Genomic DNA, 19828 nt, shown 5'->3' on the forward strand with positions numbered 1-19828 from the left:
CATCTCCTGCACCCCGCCCTTGCACTGAAATTCTTGATGTACGAAAGACGGAAAGATACAAATGCGTGATATCCACAAAATTAACTTTTTGTCATTTGAATTGTGTTCTTATGTGGCTACGATGGTCATGCGGCTACAATGATAATGACAATATGATAGTAATCAATTGAGTCTTATCCTACAATGCGGCTACAATGACGATTTACATATTTAATTTTCTTTTTGTTATTTTTTGACATACAAACAAGGGAGGATGACCACTGTAACCTCACCAACGCAACACCGTCACACACCACCCCTATCCACCGCGGACGACTCAGAACCACCACGCATTATCCAGAGCCACCATAACCGCACCTTCCACCAACAATAAACCCTAATTGATAATAATTGATAAACAAATAAAGCTTAATTTGAATAATTGATAGACCCTAATAATTTTAATAAAACATATTAATAATTGTTAACAACAAACTTATTTCACTAATTGGAGAATTAAATCCATTTTCCAATCTTTAGAACAATTAGATTCAATTTTAGGGAAAAAAAAGGTACATATAAGACTTATTTTGTTTTTGTTCAGGAAAAGGGTATGAAATGGAAAATTAATGAAAAAATGTATTTGTAAGAGTAAATTTCGTATGTAAAAAAGTAATTCCGCTTTTATTTTAGACGGATATATCCGTCTATAGTGAGACTAATTGATAGAAGTAATTGATAGAAAATTTAAGAGGAGTAGACGAAAAATCGTACATGGGGTCCGCTTATCCCGTAAATGTGCACTAATTAAACGAACAATCCCAAAAAAGGCAAATTTTTACCAAAAAAAAAAAATTGTTATAAAAGAAAAAAAATTGCTAAAAAAAGGAGAATTTATATAATCACTATCCTCTAAATCTCTAATCGCCTCTCTCAATAATCACTATCAATAATCTAGAGAGAAAGTGTAGTTGAGGTTGAGATAATGGGGGAGACGGAAGATAGAGATACAGAGAATTGAAGATAAGAGCAGCCGTCAAGTTACCTTCTCTAAACGCCGTACTGGTCTCATCAAAAAAGCTCGCCAACTTTCACTTCTCTGTGATGTCGATGTCGCTCTTATCGTCTTCTCCTCTCGCGGTCGCCTCTACCAGTCCTTTACTCCCGCTTCTTCTTCTTCTTCTTCTTCTCCTCCTTCCAGGTACCGTCTCCGTTCTCATTCGTTTGTTTATTTTTTTTATTATCTTCTCCTTGTACTTGCAGTTTCTAATTTAATTTTAGGAAAAATTAAAAATAACCACCACGTATTTGCGGAATTTTACAAATTACCACCTCGTATTTAAGTTTTTACAAATAACCCCCAAATTTCACCGTATACTCCCCAATTACCACCGTATTTTTTATTCCGAGCATCGTTTTTCTTAGTTCCCGACTTATTAAGTGACGATTTACACAAATTTTCCAAATTACCCTCATTTTAATTACACAAACCCACCCATCACCCAAATAACTAGTCTAATTTTAATCTTTCCCCCAATTATTTTTCCTAATATATCTAGGCTTAATATTTTTGTCTTATCTATGAGAGTAGAAATATTTGATCCGTCTTAAAATTAAGATAAATAGTGTCCGTCTTAAATGAGAATTTGTGTAAATAAAAAAACAAAAGTGATGATACAGCCGTCGTCGTCGAATGTGGTGTATATATACACGTCGTTCACCAGACCACCGTTGCACAGTTTTTTTTTTTTTTTTTTTTTTTTTTTGACAGAAGGTTGAATAACTTACATTATTGTAAATAATACAGAGTAAGCTACTCGACTAGGTAGCACCAGACACTTAACAACTAAATCTAGCACTACAAAGCCATACATCGATAATACATAACATTTATATAAAATAAAAGATACGATACTAAGATATGCCAGATAAACGATGGTAGAAAGGCAAGAGACGCCATCTTGGCCACGAACGCCGGTATCATCATCATCCACACAGAAGACCTCCAAATACCGTCGATACATACAGACGCCGGATTGACAATAACAAGGTGCACTTACGCTCTTGCGAAAAGAACGTAGAAAGAAAAGATGAGAGGCAAGACGATGTCCGCCCTCGACGGAGAAAAATCTCCTACACCTTAGAGATCGCATCCATTGAACGTAGGACAAACGGACCGGGAAATCCAACATGTCATGTGAAACACGAGCCCCCAAAGACAAAAACACCTCACCACCAACCCCGTAAAAGGGACTTGACTTACCAAGGCTCCTATAGGAGCAGCTTATTAAGATGAAAAAACAAGACATGAAAATTAAAGGAAACACCATTCAACAAACGAGAAGACCACCACCTCCTACCCCGACCAACACCACCATCGAAGATCCAACAACCACCCTACCTGTAACACTACGGATTTTCATAAGCTAAATACTCGACCGAGTAGAGCCTACTCGGCCGAGTAGTGTCAAGAGTGTAGTCTGTTTGGGTTCTGCCGAGGAATACTCGGCCGAGTATAGTGAATACTCGACCGAGTAGAGGATACTCGGCCGAGTATACACTTTACTCGACCGAGTATCCGGTCTGACGGGTAATATTTCAGCGGTTTGATTTGGAGATGATTAGGATTATATTAAAACGTAAATCAGTTTCTAATTACACGGTTCCACAACATATCACTCAACGACGCTCTAATCTTCTCCAAATCTCTCCCTATGGTGTGGATTGTTCGTGAGTCTAGTGCATCTTTCCTTGTGTCGATTGTGTCGGTAAGCCTCTAATTTCGTAAGTTTCATTAATTGGTCTTTTAGGGTTTTGCCCTAATTTGTGATTTGGGGGAAAGGGATTTTGTGAGATGTGGTAATTGGGATTATATGTGATTATTGTATGTAGGTGACGGTGTCATGAGGAACTGCTATTGATTGCTTATGTGTGCTTGGATTGCGAAAAAGGTAGGGTTTCCCTACTCAGTTTACTGTCAATTGATTTGAGATTGTGCTTGTTGTAATTGTTGTTATCTGCTGATCATCGGAGTATGGAGATTGTTGTGACGATGTTGGTATGAGCGGATTGAGACGGCTGTGATGTCATGTGATTGTGATTGTGGTGGAGTCACTTGCGGGAGTGGCTTCACACCTAGTTCGCCCTCCGTGGAACCCGCCACGGGAGGGGATGTGCACATTAAGGGACGGGGATTGTTAGTCGCTCGTTGATGAGCTGGACTAGGTGGGGATGGGTGCGGTCACCCATCGGGCGGCGAGGATTACTGTTGCGATGGGTAATCTGGCGGGGCTACACACTTCGGTGTGTAGTCGGATTCTGATGTGTGAGATCGATGATCAATTTGGTGGTAATGTTTGTTGTCTTATATTGATTGAGTAATCGACCCCGTGTTGTTGTTTTGTAAAAACTGCGGTGATCCATTCGGGGATGGTGAGCGATTGTGACAGTAATGCGGATGTTTAGCTATGGGACAGTCATGGGGAGTCACCACGTCAAGTCTAGCTTCCGTTGTTATGAGTTTAGATGTCTTGGATTTCATTTGTATTAAGACCTTGTACGTTTATTTTGAGTTGGTCTGAGATAATGTAATCTTTAACTTTTATACTTTAATAAATGTTGTTTGGAATTTGTAACTTTGATATACTAACCTCGGGAAACCGAGATGGTAACAGCCTTTCATGCTAGGGTAGTCCTTGGTAAGGTACCTTGGTATGAGGGGGTGTTACAAAGTGGTATCAGAGCCGACGATTCCGGCACCTAAAACAAATGAACCAAATGAACTTAGGGAGTCTAAATAAAATGAACCCGGGGAGAGTTGTTTGGAGCTACCGCAAAGACTTGGGAGACGTCCCGGAGTCGCACTAAGGCCCTTACAATCTCAAGCCGGTCACATGGGGGAAAATTTTGTATGTTGAGTCATGTGTGTGTAATACTTGTAACTTGAGCCTTTTATTGTTATTGGATGAAATGAAAGGATCTGACCATGGTGGTATATGATAAAGGAAGTGCGTAGTTGCGTGTGACAGAACCTGGAGCATGTTATGTGGTTACTGCTTGGCTTTTGAAACGGGGTGTGGAGTATCATATATAGATGGAAAACCTTGTTTAATTGTGTTAACAAAAGGTGAAATAATTGGAGTATATGTAATGTGAGATAGGATGTATTTATATGATCATGATGATGTTAATGTTTGGTTGTTAGTAGTAGCATGTGATTAAGGTCATGTGTCTATGTATATGAATGTCGTGTTTAATTTCCATGTGGATATGATAAAAGTTCACCCATGTACTGGTTTTTAGAAGTATTGGATCGTTATTGTTTGTTTATGCATGTTTCAGTTGTTTTGTTAAGAAATTTTGATTTGTATACAAACCGATTTTGGAAGGGTTGTCTTAAAACTGTCATAAGTCGAGTTCTGGAAATGATATTGCTGTGATTCCAAGTTGAGGTGATAGCTTGTCCTCTTACGATTCTAACGATAGGTCACACGCCCAGAATGACCAAGTAACGAGTGAGATATGACTGTTTTACGAAAACTGGACGGTCTTTGAGAATGCGCCTATACTCGACCGAGTAGTCCCTACTCGGCCGAGTGTCTTTTATACTCGACCGAGTATTCCATATTCGGCCGAGTAATCTCTCTGTGATAATACTGTTTAGCGTCTGGAGTCGTGTACTCGGCCGAGTAGTCTCATACTCGACCGAGTAAGGTCTACTCGGCCGAGTATTCCAAATACTCGACCGAGTAATCCTTCTGCGACAAATGAGTTTGCTTCTGGAGTCGAAAACTCGACCGAGTAATATAGTTACTCGACCGAGTACCTTGTACTCGACCTAGTATGTTATGTATTCGACCGAGTACCTCGTTGGGCGGCCACTTTGAGTCGGTGGCTATGTTCCTACGTTTGTTTTGAGCCGGTGGCTATGTTTTTCATTGTTTTGAGTCGTAGGGTATATACACATGTATGTTTTGAGTCTTAACGCCTTCTTTTATATGTGAGACGGTCTTGATACGTAAGTTACCGGAAGTTATGACATGGAGAATGACGGCTTATGAGGGACATGTGTTGGGTAAGGAAGACATGTGTTAATGTGGGTGTGAAGGATGGTGGAAAAAGAAAATGGTCGGATGATGAGCTAATCGAGGTAAAGAGCATGTTTTGTGAGATATGATGAGTGATATAGTCGTATGATGAGTAGTATAAAAGTAAGTGTATATGGTCAAAGGTGATGAGTGTAAAGAAGCATGAGAATGAAAGATTGAGATAAGGGATACGAATAGTGGCATATTTGGATGTGTAAGGATGTATGGAGGAAGACAGCTAGGATATAGTTGCTTAAGGGTATATGTAATGGAAGGTTGTTGTAAGAAGATAGGAAAGAGAGCTATATAGTGAACTTAAAGGAAGTTATATCGCGATGTGGATTTGTAGATAGTGGCTAAGTTTGGGAATTTGGAATATCAAGAGGTGAGCTTAGTATGTAATTCCTTCAGAAGTTAACGGTATGAGGTAAATTTTTTTTGGTTTCCTAGAGATACGAAAGGGAGATACGACTAATGGAAGAGTAACCATTAGTGTGTAGACTTGATGTGACAAGGGTGAGTGAGAAGCAAGATGTGAGAGGATAAATGATAAGAAGAATGTTAAGATATTGATGTGAATTAATGGAATTAGAGTTGTGGAGCTATGGGAGAATAAACAATTACTAAAGAGTTAGGTACAAGGAGAAAGGAGATGACTTATTATTTTGGCATTATTGAGTAAAAGGAGGGAAAGAGGGATGGAATAAGTTGAGAGAACGTTGACCGGAGTTAAGGAGCATGAAGGTAAGAAATTATGGAAATGTACGATATCCCCACTAGAGGGTGTGAGTTAATGGTTATATAGGAGAGCAGGACGACTTGTTAGCCGTGAGTTTCGAGGTATTAAGGGAATAAGGAGCTTGTAGAGTGGTTACACGATCTGAGATTTTGGTGGAGAGTCAGGTAACGATATGATAAAGGATAGAATTGGGAATAATGTTGAGGTAAATCTTGTTGATGGATTGGATGTTCGTTATTTGGGATGATAACCAAAGAGAGAAAACGGATTGTGATATTAAGAAGTGATAGTAAGAGAGTAGTCACATGAAGGATGTTGGTGCCATAGTATTGTCACTAGTGGTTGAGGATGATGTTACTTTAGGGAAGCTAGTTGATCTAATGAGGTTGATTTTGTAGAGACCAGATAGATATGTATGGTTGTGAGAGAGTATAAGATGTGGTTATATGAGGCGGTTGTTAGTAGTTGAGTATTAATGGTATGGTTACATTTGGCAGGGGGTGATGGTTATGCGGATGGGAGAATATGTTATGAGGGGTGTACGAGTTAAGCTCGGGTGAGAGGTAACTTTTAACAGGTGGTAACTTACGTGATCAGGATTGACTAGTTGGATGTGATTACGGGTCTATGATATGTGTAAATGTTTGTGTGAGGTTCTAACCTCACAAGAAGTGGTATGGTGTGATAATTATAAAGTTGTTATATGAATGTTTTGTAATTTATGTTGGGTACGGTATACTAATGAAATGAGGTTAAAAAGGTAATAATTTGATTGATCTAGCATGGATAGTTAAAATTGTATGTGTATTGATGATACATGTTATTTCCGTGAAATGGTAAGGATAATGTTCATGAGATTCTTGTCAGTTTATTCCGTATAATATGTTGTGTTATAATCTAGTAAAACGGTTTTGAATGAGTTTTCTTGTTCGAAATGTCATACTGAGTCAGTGTTTATGGGAATTATATGCGATTGTGATGTTTATCGATGTGGTTGTTGTGCCTCGAGTAGTGATCCGGGCATGGTACTTAATGTTGTGATGCGGCCATTTTCGCACTGCGGTGCGGCTGTTGGTGACGGTGTTGCGATGCCGTCAACGGTTGTGGTGGAGTAGGCGGGATGATTATGATTCGAGTTTAGACAGTATATACCAGTTATACATAGATTGTTGTTTTGTTTGATGTTGCTCCCTGTGAGTTTCAGTTTGTGCAGATAGACAGTTGTCTTGTTTATTGATGTTTTCTTTACCAGGTTAAGTTTGGGAATGAGGGTATAGTATGATATGAAATAGAGTTGTATATGTTTTCGTTGTTGTCATGGTATAGTGATATTCTGTTGATGGGACACGTTTGTGAGAGATTGTTACAGTAATGTTGATCTTGTTCTAGATAAGGCTTTAGTAGACATGGTAATGGCAAGTGATTCGTAAAACATGTGTGGTAATGACCTGAAAGATGCAGGTGGTTCATAATCCTTGGTTGAAACAGTGAGTGTAGGGTGTTGGGGAATTAGTGTCATGTTAAGTTATGTATGAGTTTTGCGGTAATGAAGGAAAGAACTTGAGGATCTAGTGTGAGTGTACGTAACAAGTGTGGATCGTGAGTTATGCTTTTGGCGATAAGAGTTTTATATAGTTTATATAGAGAGGTATGTCGTATTGCGGTAATGTGGAATAGTTAGAGTGTTTGTTATGATCAGGATTGTGTGGTATTGGTTAGATGGAGTGCAGAATGAGTTGAGGTATGAGAACTGTTTAAGTAAGAGAGCCTTGGATATAGTAAGTGTTTAGATTATAGGCGAGTATCTTTCACATGTAGTGGTGATGCAGATAATGAGAGGTATAGCTAAGGATCTAGTATTAGTGAGTTACGAGGACGTAACATGTGTCTTAAGAGGAGTAGGATGCGACAAAGAGCGTTTGAGGGTTGTGCATGTCGTAATATTATTGGACGTAGAGTGTTGGTGTAGCATAAGGAATGGATGGGTACATATAGTGGTTGATAGTGTTAAAAGGCCATGGCTGTGCTTGTAGTAGTTCGATGTTTAGGAGTGTGAGAATTTTTCGTTAGTGTTGATAAAAGTGGATGATGATATTTATGAGTACGAGAGTTTTGGCAGTTGGATGATGATTTTATGAGTGTGAGTAAACTTCGAGGACGAAGTTCCTTTTAAGAGTGGTAGAATATAACATTCCGTTTTGATGGTTGATCTTCTTTTGTGGATTGTTTTGGTATTGAGTGCTATTGAGTGTTATGGAAGTGAGACAAGATTGGAAACATTATTTTGTGGTTATTCGATAATGTTATGAAGTCAATATCGACAGGATATGTTATCTAGTAAGCGTGGTTAGTGGAGCTGGTGTTAGGTGTCCATGTTTTATAGGTTGGGTTGGAACTTCGGGGACGAAGTTCTTTTTAAGGGGGGAAGATTGTAACACTACGGATTTTCATAAGCTAAATACTCGACCGAGTAGAGCCTACTCGGCCGAGTAGTGTCAAGAGTGTAGTCTGTTTGGGTTCTGCCGAGGAATACTCGGCCGAGTATAGTGAATACTCGACCGAGTAGAGGATACTCGGCCGAGTATACACTTTACTCGACCGAGTATCCGGTCTGACGGGTAATATTTCAGCGGTTTGATTTGGAGATGATTAGGATTATATTAAAACGTAAATCAGTTTCTAATTACACGGTTCCACAACATATCACTCAACGACGCTCTAATCTTCTCCAAATCTCTCCCTATGGTGTGGATTGTTCGTGAGTCTAGTGCATCTTTCCTTGTGTCGATTGTGTCGGTAAGCCTCTAATTTCGTAAGTTTCATTAATTGGTCTTTTAGGGTTTTGCCCTAATTTGTGATTTGGGGGAAAGGGATTTTGTGCGATGTGGTAATTGGGATTATATGTGATTATTGTATGTAGGTGACGGTGTCATGAGGAACTGCTATTGATTGCTTATGTGTGCTTGGATTGCGAAAAAGGTAGGGTTTCCCTACTCAGTTTACTGTCAATTGATTTGAGATTGTGCTTGTTGTAATTGTTGTTATCTGCTGATCATCGGAGTATGGAGATTGTTGTGACGATGTTGGTATGAGCGGATTGAGACGGCTGTGATGTCATGTGATTGTGATTGTGGTGGAGTCACTTGCGGGAGTGGCTTCACACCCTAGTTCGCCCTCCGTGGAACCCGCCACGGGAGGGGATGTGCACATTAAGGGACAGGGATTGTTAGTCGCTCGTTGATGAGCTGGACTAGGTGGGGATGGGCTGCGGTCACCCACTGGCGGCGAGGATTACCTGTTGCGATGGGTAATCTGGCAGGGCTACACACTTCGGTGTGTAGTCGATTCTGATGTGTGAGATCGATGATCATTTGGTGGTAATGTTTGTTGTCTTATATTGATTGAGTAGTACTGACCCCGTGTTGTTGTTTTGTAAAACTTGCGGTGATCCATTCGGGGGATGGTGAGCGATTGTGACAGTGTAATGCAGATGTTTAGCTATGGGACAGTCATGGGGAGTCACCACGTCAAGTCTAGCTTCCGTTGTTATGAGTTTAGATGTCTTGGATTTCATTTGTATTAAGACCTTGTACGTTTATTTTGAGTTGGTCTGAGATAATGTAATCTTTAACTTTTATACTTTAATAAATGTTGTTTGGAATTTGTAACTTTGATATACTAACCTCGGGAAACCGAGATGGTAACAGCCTTTCATGCTAGGGTAGTCCTTGGTAAGGTACCTTGGTATGAGGGGGTGTTACACTACCCAACACCCCTCAAACAGGAAAACAAGGACCCCAGCACACAGAAACTCACTCCATCGGATCCAACAAACACAACCGCGGAAATCAGCGACAGATCAGCAAGCACCACGAAACCACAAAGAACACCAATTTCACCAAACGACTCCTCCCAGGACCACCGCCTCACATGCAAAAACCAACAACCTTAAACGACATAAAGAACACACAAGAAAAAAGTGGACCGATAAGGTGGGGGAAATGGGGGGATCACCTTGCGGTACCAAACAGACCCAATGAGTTATGCTCATAGACCAACAAAACAAGGACAAAGGACCGAGAGGTGGGGGAAGTGGGAGGGATCACCACTCGGTCCAAGCCAACCCATAAACACAAAACGAAACAGCCAACACACAGCTGTCACCAAACAGACCGGACCAAAGGCGTCGGACCCACCGACAGAAAAGCGACCAGTCAAACCCAGAACATGGGCACAGCGAGAAACACCGTAAGACGACCACGAAAACAATAAGATTCCGATTCACAGCCGGAAACAAAAGACAAACCAGGGGTGGGGGAAATGGGGGGATCACCCCTGGTTGCATGCAAGGTAACCGGCGACAGGACAAGGAGTCAGAGGGCAGGAACCCCAAGGGAGCAGCGACAACAACTGATCAGCCCGACAGAAAGACCCGAGAAACGCCTTGAAACGCGGGATTCCACCAATCGTTGTGGATGTTGAAACAAAGGGAGGAGCAACTCAGGCCACCGGGGAACGCAACAAAGAGGAGAGGTGTTTAATCACCGGAGATGGGTCAAGGAAAGACCCCATCTCCGGCGATGGGTAGGGGGAGAAGGGAGAAGGTGGATGGTGAGGAGAGGCGGCGGAAACAATCTGGCGATTTAGGGTTTTCTTTTTTGTTTAGAGAGAGGAGGGAGAGCTTATGTAAAAGTTAAAACTGTATAATGAGTTTTGATTCTTTTGTTGCACAGTTGATATAATTAGTCAACACTTGTTTAAAGTTTAAACACTTGGTCATCCTTAAATGTTAGGCATCAGCATGCGTCGTAATTTAAGCTTGAATGTTTGAGTATCAGTTTGATTGATAGATATATGTCTTTTAGTTGGTTGTCTTGTCTTATGCATGCTTGGTCATTTTCCATGTTAGATAGTGTGCCACATATTCAAGTTCTATATGTTTAGTTTGTTCTATTTAATTGTATATCTTTTTTCAAAACTTTTCCTCATATTTTGAACTAAGTATACAATTAAATGAAACAAATGAAATATATTGATTAATTGGCGTAAGAATAGTGTAGAACCATGGAAGATCGAGTATTATTCTAAAGGTTTTTTTTTTTTTTTTAGACAAGTGTTATTCTAAAAGTTCAAGCCTTGGATCATGACTTTTTCGAGATTTACTACTGATATAATTATCATCACGTGTAGGATCATTCTTACAATACATCCTTAAATGAAAATGGAAGACGAATCACTCAATAATAATACTCGCCCCTAATACTATTCTATGCTTTAACGGTCATGGACCTATGATATTTCACGCTATACCATACCATTCATAAAAACTCCCCAACACTCAAAACACATTTGGTAGGTAGATTTAAACCTCATAAACAGATCATGTCGTGTCAGATTTGTGTTCGTTCAACATTAAAAGAGCCATTATCACTCTACCCGAACATGATCCATTACATAATTCGGTTAGTTGTCTTAATCCTTACCCAACCCATTTAATTTTTCTATAACCCAACCTGTCTTGTTCATCCATTTATTTTAAGTAGTGTCATTTCAACCCAGTTATTAATCCATTAGCCGAAAATGATGAATATTATGTCTTATAATTTATAAATTTATAAATAAGCTAGGTAGATTTCTATGCCAACACAACACAATTATGACCCATTATAATTAACGGGTTATTCGTGTCACGGTCGTGTCAAATACCTAACCCTAACCCCACCGAAATAAGTGTCGTGTTGTATTTGTGTTAACCAATTGCTTCAACGAGTTAGAATGTGTTTTCCCAAACTCACTGTCTACATATTGGATTCCTATTATGTTTTTGGGGTCAGATTGATAATTGCCACTAAGTAAATCAAGGGATGACGATAAGTAGGGTATGGAATATGGATAGGGTCCTATAAGACTCATACCTGGCCCGTGTTCTCATGATGTACCAATACCCATCAAGGTCTGAAATCTGAATTCTGTAATGAGATTCATAGATCCATACCCGAACCTGAAAGGTTTGATTAGGGTCTCAGTTAACCTAAGGGTCTAATCTTACTTAATTTACCATACTTAAAATGTACTATCGTTTAGTTTTAAAATACCATTTAATTTTAAAAAAGCATAACAATAAAGATAAATACAAAATCTTCCATGTTTAAATTCACAAAATATCAAAACACTATATACGTAACTTGAAAATAACCAATCGTAATGTCGAGTATGAATGTTGTCGATGTCAACCGAGATGATAACAAGGACGGACTATGGAATGATTGAAAGATTAAACTATACACGCGATTTTTTGTAAGTAGATCCATACCCATACTAGATTCATACCCACGCGCATCCAAAATAAGAAGACTTGTACTCGACTCATTAGGGTATGTATACCCAAAGGGCCCGAAAAGGGTTTTGGATTCATTGCCAAATTTGCCGTCCTTAGAAAAGTCCCATCAAGTGTACGTGGTACTTCCTGAGTACACACCTAAGGGCATTAGCAATAAAGGTTCATCATGAGGTTTGTAGGATGACATGTCCATCATTTTATAGGTTTGTCTACAAACTTTCTATTGGTAGTGATGAGTGTCGAGGTTCATGGATGAGAGAGGTTACAAATTAGTATGAAGGTTTGTGGAGAGAGAATGTGAGGGGAGAAAAAATTTAGTGGGCCATAATATGGACCTTGAAGGGGTTTATTTGTTGTTGGTAGGAGGTTTGTAGGTAAATGAGTTTGTATATTAGCTTATGTGACATGAGAACAAACCTCTTAGAGGTTCATCTATTACTAATGCCCTTGAGCTTAGTTACTCAAACCTATAATTGGAGATTATACACAACAATATAGAACTATTCAACTTCCCTTTAAACTTTATCAACTTAAGATATTGTATGCTTTAATCCCATTGTAAGTGTATGAACTACATGAGCTGTTGTTTTAATATTGATAATAACTGATATAATTGTCTTAATAATAATAATAACTAATATAAATACTAGTAGTAGTTTTTCTCATATCTTTTTTGAAAATGTTACGCTATACCTCTATGTTTTTGGGACTTCTTAAATGTGCCCCTACCTTTTTGATATTTTTTTGGGTATTTCCCTAAATTTCACACTTAGGGGGCGTTTGGTTGGAGGTCTATAAGAAAGGGAAAGGAAAACAAAGTTATTGATTCCCTTTGTTAGTGTTTGTTTGACACAAACAAAGAGAATGCAATTCCCTTCCTTACCTCTCAATCCATCTAATTCCTTACCCCCACCCCCTCAATGTATGAGATTTCATTACCCTTATTTACCTATCACCACACTTACGACTCCCACCACACCCGTCACCAACAAGACCCTATCGCCACCGCCACCACCACCACCACCAAAACCACCACCACATGCACCCCACACAAACCACCACCGCCACAGCCACCATAACGCCACCACCACCATCACAGCCACCCCATTACCACCACCACCCCCATGACGCCACCGCCACCACCACCACAACCACCCTACCTAAAACACCACTAAAAACCACTGCCACAGCCACCCCACATAAACCACCATCGCAACACCACCTCCATAACCACCATGACGCCGCCACCACCATCACCACCACCACCACAGCCACCCCACTGCCACTGCCACCACCACAGCCACCACCACCCCACCTAAACCACCATCCGTACACCAAAACAAACCACAACCCACCACACTTCATTTTCTTGATGTAGCCAAACAACTAGTTAAGTTTTAGGTAATCTCTTACATTTCCCCCTCTTACCCTTTCTAATTTCCTTTCCCTTTCCCTTTCTCTAACCAAACGCCCCCTTAGTTTAAGTAATGACCTCATTCAACTCTTTGTTAACTTTCTCCCTCTCCAACAATCCTCCATCGACTTTCATTCCTAACCATTTTAACATTGCATCATCTACTTCTATGAGAATAATGACAAATCTTTTAGTTACCTTTAATAACTCTTTTATAAAGCATGAAATGATGATTAAAGTTCGATGTATTAGGTGTAGGCTTGTAGATTATTGGCGGGTTGGGTTAATATGTACTCGGGTAAGCTAATATGTAAACGGGTGGGTTAATTGACAATTGGATGAGTTAATGGGTAGCCTCCTCCTCCTCCTCCCCCCTTCCTCCTCAAGGGCGGTCCATTTACTTCACTTATGTATGTAATTTCTATGCTCACCATTTCACTAGTATGGATCGTGCACATGCATGCGCGGTATTTATAGATCTAGATGATTATACTTCCTTTGAAGAATCACATGTAGGTCTCCCACATCGGAGAAAGAGAGAAGTGTAATCTACTTTATAAGTCAAGGGACTACTCCTCCCATTCCCAATTGGTTTTGGGATGGAACCTCATTGGATTTGCAAAGTGGACACTCTCTCCTCCTCGACGGGTGCGGCCCAGGCCCATGTGCGATCTAACATGGTATCAGAGCTCAAGGTTTAGTCTTGGGTTCCGAGACGAAAACGGGTTCGAAAAGCGACGACGTTCCCGTCCGACGAAAGGCGAAACTGGGCCACTATTTGGCGGGTCCGAAAAGCGACGACGTTCCCGCCCGGCGAAGCAGGTTCGAAAAAAACGAATGGTGTTCCTGTCGATCGATCGAAAGGAGACCTTACATGTGAGGGGGCGTGTGAAGAATCACATGTATGTCTCCCACATCGGAGAAAGAGAGAAGTGTAATATACTTTATAAGTCAAGGGTTACTCCTCCCATTGCCAATTGGTTTTGGGATGGAACCTCATTGGATATATAAAGTGGACCTCTCTCCTCCTCGACGGGCGCGGCCCAGGCCCATATGCGATCTAACACTTCCCTAGATCGGAGTTCGAGGATTCATGCAAATTGTACCCGAAGTCCAGGATTGTACTTCCTTCCTTCGCACATAGATCATAGGCTGACCGCATGAACTGCTTTACCTCTCTTTTAAGTCTTAAAAACTTCGATTTTCCTCCCTCTAAACGAAGCCCATCTTGCTCCGGTTTAGTGTGACACTTTTGCCTCCCGATTATGTGCTAAACCTTCACTTTTGCGTTCTCTTGATATTACGTGTCGACTAAGCCTGAACATGATACGCACAAACATATTTCAAAATATGAACAGAGCACATGTAAATAGCCTAAAATAACGCAACAGAAGTCAACATATGACTAATATTAGCCCATGAAGAACATACAAAGTACTTACTTAACAATCAATATATCCTATAAACGTAATTTATTTTTGCAGTAAAAATTTTACTCATTACGGTTCTTTTTGCACCAAACTTTCCATTTACTACCCTTACTAAAAAACCAGCAAACTTCATTCCCTCTTTTTTCTCTCTATTGTTCCATGGCTTCCATCCTTACCTTCGTTCAACCTCTTTCAATTATTCAATTATGATTAATTATTCGATTATAGAACATATATTTATTAGTTCACTGCTATTACAATTAATCAAATTGACTCCTTTATAATTTTGTAAATTTTTAATTAGGGTTTATGCTCAAATTAATTGCTATTAATTGTTATTGGATGGTGGGATATTGGTGTAGCCGTGTAGTAGGATGTCGTCATTGACTATGTAGTTTGGCCTTTTGTTTTCTTAATTTTTCAATATATTGTACGTACTACAGAGCAATACACAATGGTTTCAACTTTCACATAGTACACAGTGGTTTCACCATCTCATGTCGTTGTCGTTGAGGGATGGCGGTCGCCGGCAGGAAGATACTTTGCTGGCCGACAAGTCTGTCGGAGTGAGGGTGGTTGGTGCGTGGGGTTCGGGTGGGTCGAGCCGGTGCGTGCACACACGCACGCACCGGCCCGACCCACCCGAACCCCACGCACCAACCACCCTCACTCCGACAGACTTGTCGGCCAGCAAAGTATCTTCCTGCCGGCGACCGCCATCCCTCAACGACATGAGATGGAAAATAAGGTGATACGGAATTAGGGGAAAATGTATGTGAAATTAGAGAGAATATATTAGAGAGAAGTTACGGAGGGAAAATGGGATGAAAAATCAGTACCCTGTATAAATTAGAGAGTTATACACATTGTAGGCACTGAAAATTTATTAAAGTGCCGGATAAATAAAATAAATCAATTATTTTTGAGTTAATACTAAATTTTAGCTCAATTTAAATATTTTGCCCCAATTAAATAAAGTACGGGTCAATTCGGATTACGAAATGGATAATCCGGATCATTAAACTCAAAGGACAACCAAACTTGGCCAAGTTCACTAATAAACCCATAAATGGGCCTGTGAATGACAAAGTTCACCAAGGGGAATTGAAACTCTATAAATAGAGCATTTCTCACTTCATTTCAAGGGGGGGAAATCATAATCATAAATTTCAGAGAGAAGAAGACACAAAAGTTCTACAAATTCTCTTTGTAAGACACATCTGCAAGCAGTCAACAAGCACACCAAAACTACATTCAAGAGAGAACAAGTTTCAGTAACCCTCTCAAGAATACAAATCCACCAAAACTACATTCAAGAGAGAACAAGTTTCAGTGACCCTCTTAAGAATACAAATCGACACCTCTTACATAGTGCATATACAACCTCTACAGGTGTCATTCAAATACTACGTCGCTCTTCTTCTAGAGACAGCATACACGTACCCTACCTTACTACGACATTTAGAATCAGAGGATACATTAGAGCTTGTACACATAACTTTCTGATATTAATAAAAAAAAAGGTTATTTCATAGGAATAATCCAACCTATACCGCATCTTCTCATATTAATCTGAACTATACTTTAACTGGGAATAAACCCAACTTTAGATACCCCTTTCTCAAAATAGACTTAGCCAATTGTGACTTGTTATATGAGGTTAAAAATGACCTGATGGTGACGTGGCAATGACAATAATTATAATAAACAAAACTAAAAAAACAAAATAAAAAGAAAGAATCATTCCTACACTCTCACCCAATCACCCAACAATCTGAAATTTTTTCCCATCCACACTATCATCACGTCTCCATTAAACCCACCACCAATCGCCACAACATCACCACCAATACGCCACTACCTGTTGCCGCACTGCCACTAGTCGTTCGTCTCAACTGTCTCCGTTCACCCGAGCCCTTGTAACTTCCATTGGCGTCTTTTTCCTTTTTTATGTAGCGTGATTGGCCGTGGTTCCACCGCCGCATCCACCACCGTCCCACCATTACATGTAGGAGCGGTATAGTTTAGAGGAATGAAATCCAGATTTTGGAGTTGATTAATTGAATGATTGCATCTATGAAGATGAGAATAACGTCCAGAATCGAGATATATAAGGGTAGATGCGGCACCGATTAATGAGTTCGTTGATAGTTTAGAAAGTTGGGCGTCCATGGGGAGTATAATTTTGGCGTTTGAACTTGAATATTCATTGATGAATTGTTGACACTAAGGAGTAATTGATTAGTTGAATTGTTATTCTGGATGTACTGGCTAGCCACAGTTGAGACTTTGTTTCATGTGTATTTCGAGTACAGATTATTCTGAGTAGATGCGGCACCGATTTGACAATGAATAATAAGAAGATTCAATGATGAGTGTAAATGTTCATATGATGAAGAAGTTAAAATGGTTGATGAAAGAGAGAGATGAGTTAAACGAGAGTTTAAGGATATTTTTTTTTTTCTTAAGCGTGACCTGATTAACAGGTGGTAGGTTACTTGGTGCATTGTGAGAAAAATGAGCGCATAGTTCAGATTATTCTGAGTTAAAATGTAGTTTGGATTAATATAAGAAGGTGAGTTATAGTTCGGATTATTCCTGTAAAATTTTTCCTTATTTTGTATTACATTTATTTTGTGATACAAAATTTGCTGTTACACACATCTTCGAGCAACAGAAGTACACAATAAGTCTCTACATTTTAGTAGTGGTATCAACCGAAACTCATTTTGGCACTATTTCCGGAAAATCGAGTTTAAAGATTGGAAGTCATTTTAGAGACACAAGGGATGAACGTTGTAAATAGTGATCATATCATCTAGTAAAACACACGCGATCTTCAAGATTCTCTATTAAGAAGACAAGAAGAAAGAATCACAAGGATCGACAAGGGTTAAATTAGAAACTTATGCGCCTAACACTACCCTAGTCCACATTAACCACACATACTCCTCCATCCACCCTAACCCACCACTCGCCACCTCTACTTCCCCACCAACTACCCGAGTTCGACGAATTTGGACCGCAGTAGACTTTGATAGATATCTCTCTCTCTCTCTATCACCCGCTCACCACCACGCTTACAATTGCACCTCGTGCGACCAAGCCATCCTCCCTTTTCCTCGACATTTCATCTCATCTCATGCCACACTTCTCAAATCAAACCCCTCACGAGTCGTGAGCCATCACCTTTACCTTAGTAACCACACCCACAAGCCATAGTTCCAAGGTCTGCCCACCGTAGAGTCCTTAGACGGAGATGGGGTGGGTCGGGGTGGACATAAGGCATGGTTTAAAATCTCGACCGATACTTATCGAGTTATCGTATCATCCGAGGAATATCGATATGAGAGGCAGCCGATATGCAATATGATGCATGAGATGTATTACATAAATTAAAAATAGGAAAAAATCAACTGAGAGGACCTATTTGTAACGTGTACCGTCCAACTTGACACGACTGATACGACCTACGATGAATCAAAGATGAATGCATCATAACTTGAATTTTGTATAACATTAGTCAATTTAATTATTCTAAGTGCCTCTAGAGGTGGTAATCATTGACACGACACGAATCCGACACGAAGTTATCGGATGGGGTCGCCGTGCTAAGTCTAATGTTAATCCTAAACTAATCTAAGACTAAGAATCTACGATCTAAATATAGACTAAGTTTAGTAGTTGTTGTTTGAGTTGTCTCGACGAATGCCTCTCATATATATAGGCAATATTCGGCTTCTTTGTAACTATTCCTTAGCGGGGAGGCAGTTGGTTAGCCGCCGAGTTTTCCTGAAACTTCATCCAAGCGCTTGATATAGCATTCCCTAGCCCAGCGTCTCCTTGGACTTCGTTTATCTTCTACATGGATCAGCAAACATAGTCCCAATTGCTTATTCCTCAATTAATAGGCTCATATATGATATATACCCTTAAAATAAAAAATTTAGTACCTTAACTAAATTAAGCGTTAACAGATTTGTACCTATTAGATCATGATCCAAACCTAAACCTAAACCTAAACCTAAACCTGAATCATTTACTTATTGGATCATTGATCATGATCCAAATCCAAATCCCATAGATATTCAACACTTCATAATCTATACTCGATATTCAAACCTAAATTTTTTTTAAAAAAAAATTGATATGTTCTTGTATGGGCTCAACAGGATTGATAATAGATTTGGTTCGCTATTTTGAATAGTACATATGTATGGGTTTTTGAATAATGAATCGGGTATTTGTTTCTAAAAAATGATTTGGACAAATTTTTTTTTTTTTTTCATTTTAATCGATTTGGTCTTGGTTGCAACCGTAATTGCCATCCTCAGTACGAATGGTTTGCCATGCTCTATCCTTGTCTAATAAGTAATAAGAATGGTCGCGATCTCATTCAGGTACAATACGTGTTTTAAAAGTGTATTTCGCATACAAAAACTAATCAAATATCTTTACATAACAAAAAAAAACTTTACCCCAATGCCTCAATAACTCCCGCAAATTGTGGGGTAAAGGGCGTCGATATACGCGGACTTACCCTTATGTCAGTTTTACAAAAAAGGTTGTTTCTAAATTGGACTTCACAATAGAAAGAAGCTTAAGCACAATAAGCCCTTTGCTTTATTCCATCAGAATCTCAAACCTCTCGAACCAAACTACTAAAATACTAGTATTGAGCCTTTGGCTCCATTGAAAATGAGAACATAAGCAAATATGAGAACATAACCTCTCGAAATAATTCAAAATTCTTCGTTGGCGTTGAATTGATTAACTTAAGGTTAGGCGAACTAGCAAACTAACCTTGAGCTTTAAGTACACACTCATCATACCCGTATT

General features: G+C 39.6%; 1 protein-coding gene across 1 annotated transcript in view; it reads left to right on the forward strand.

Annotated features, from left to right (window-relative positions):
* Window positions 1-753: 753 nt before the first annotated feature.
* LOC141600680 (agamous-like MADS-box protein AGL27) overlaps window positions 754-19828 on the forward strand; it is a gene marked incomplete at its 3' end in the record, with an annotated part of 35331 nt that continues 16256 nt past the window's right edge. The window contains exons 1-2 of the mRNA XM_074420923.1: window positions 754-758; window positions 974-1180. Of these exons, the coding sequence (XP_074277024.1) occupies window positions 754-758; window positions 974-1180 (212 nt within the window). The remainder of the gene's footprint in view (window positions 759-973; window positions 1181-19828) is intronic.

Source organism: Silene latifolia, chromosome 9 (assembly GCF_048544455.1).
Source record: "Silene latifolia isolate original U9 population chromosome 9, ASM4854445v1, whole genome shotgun sequence".
Taxonomy (NCBI): domain Eukaryota; kingdom Viridiplantae; phylum Streptophyta; class Magnoliopsida; order Caryophyllales; family Caryophyllaceae; genus Silene; species Silene latifolia.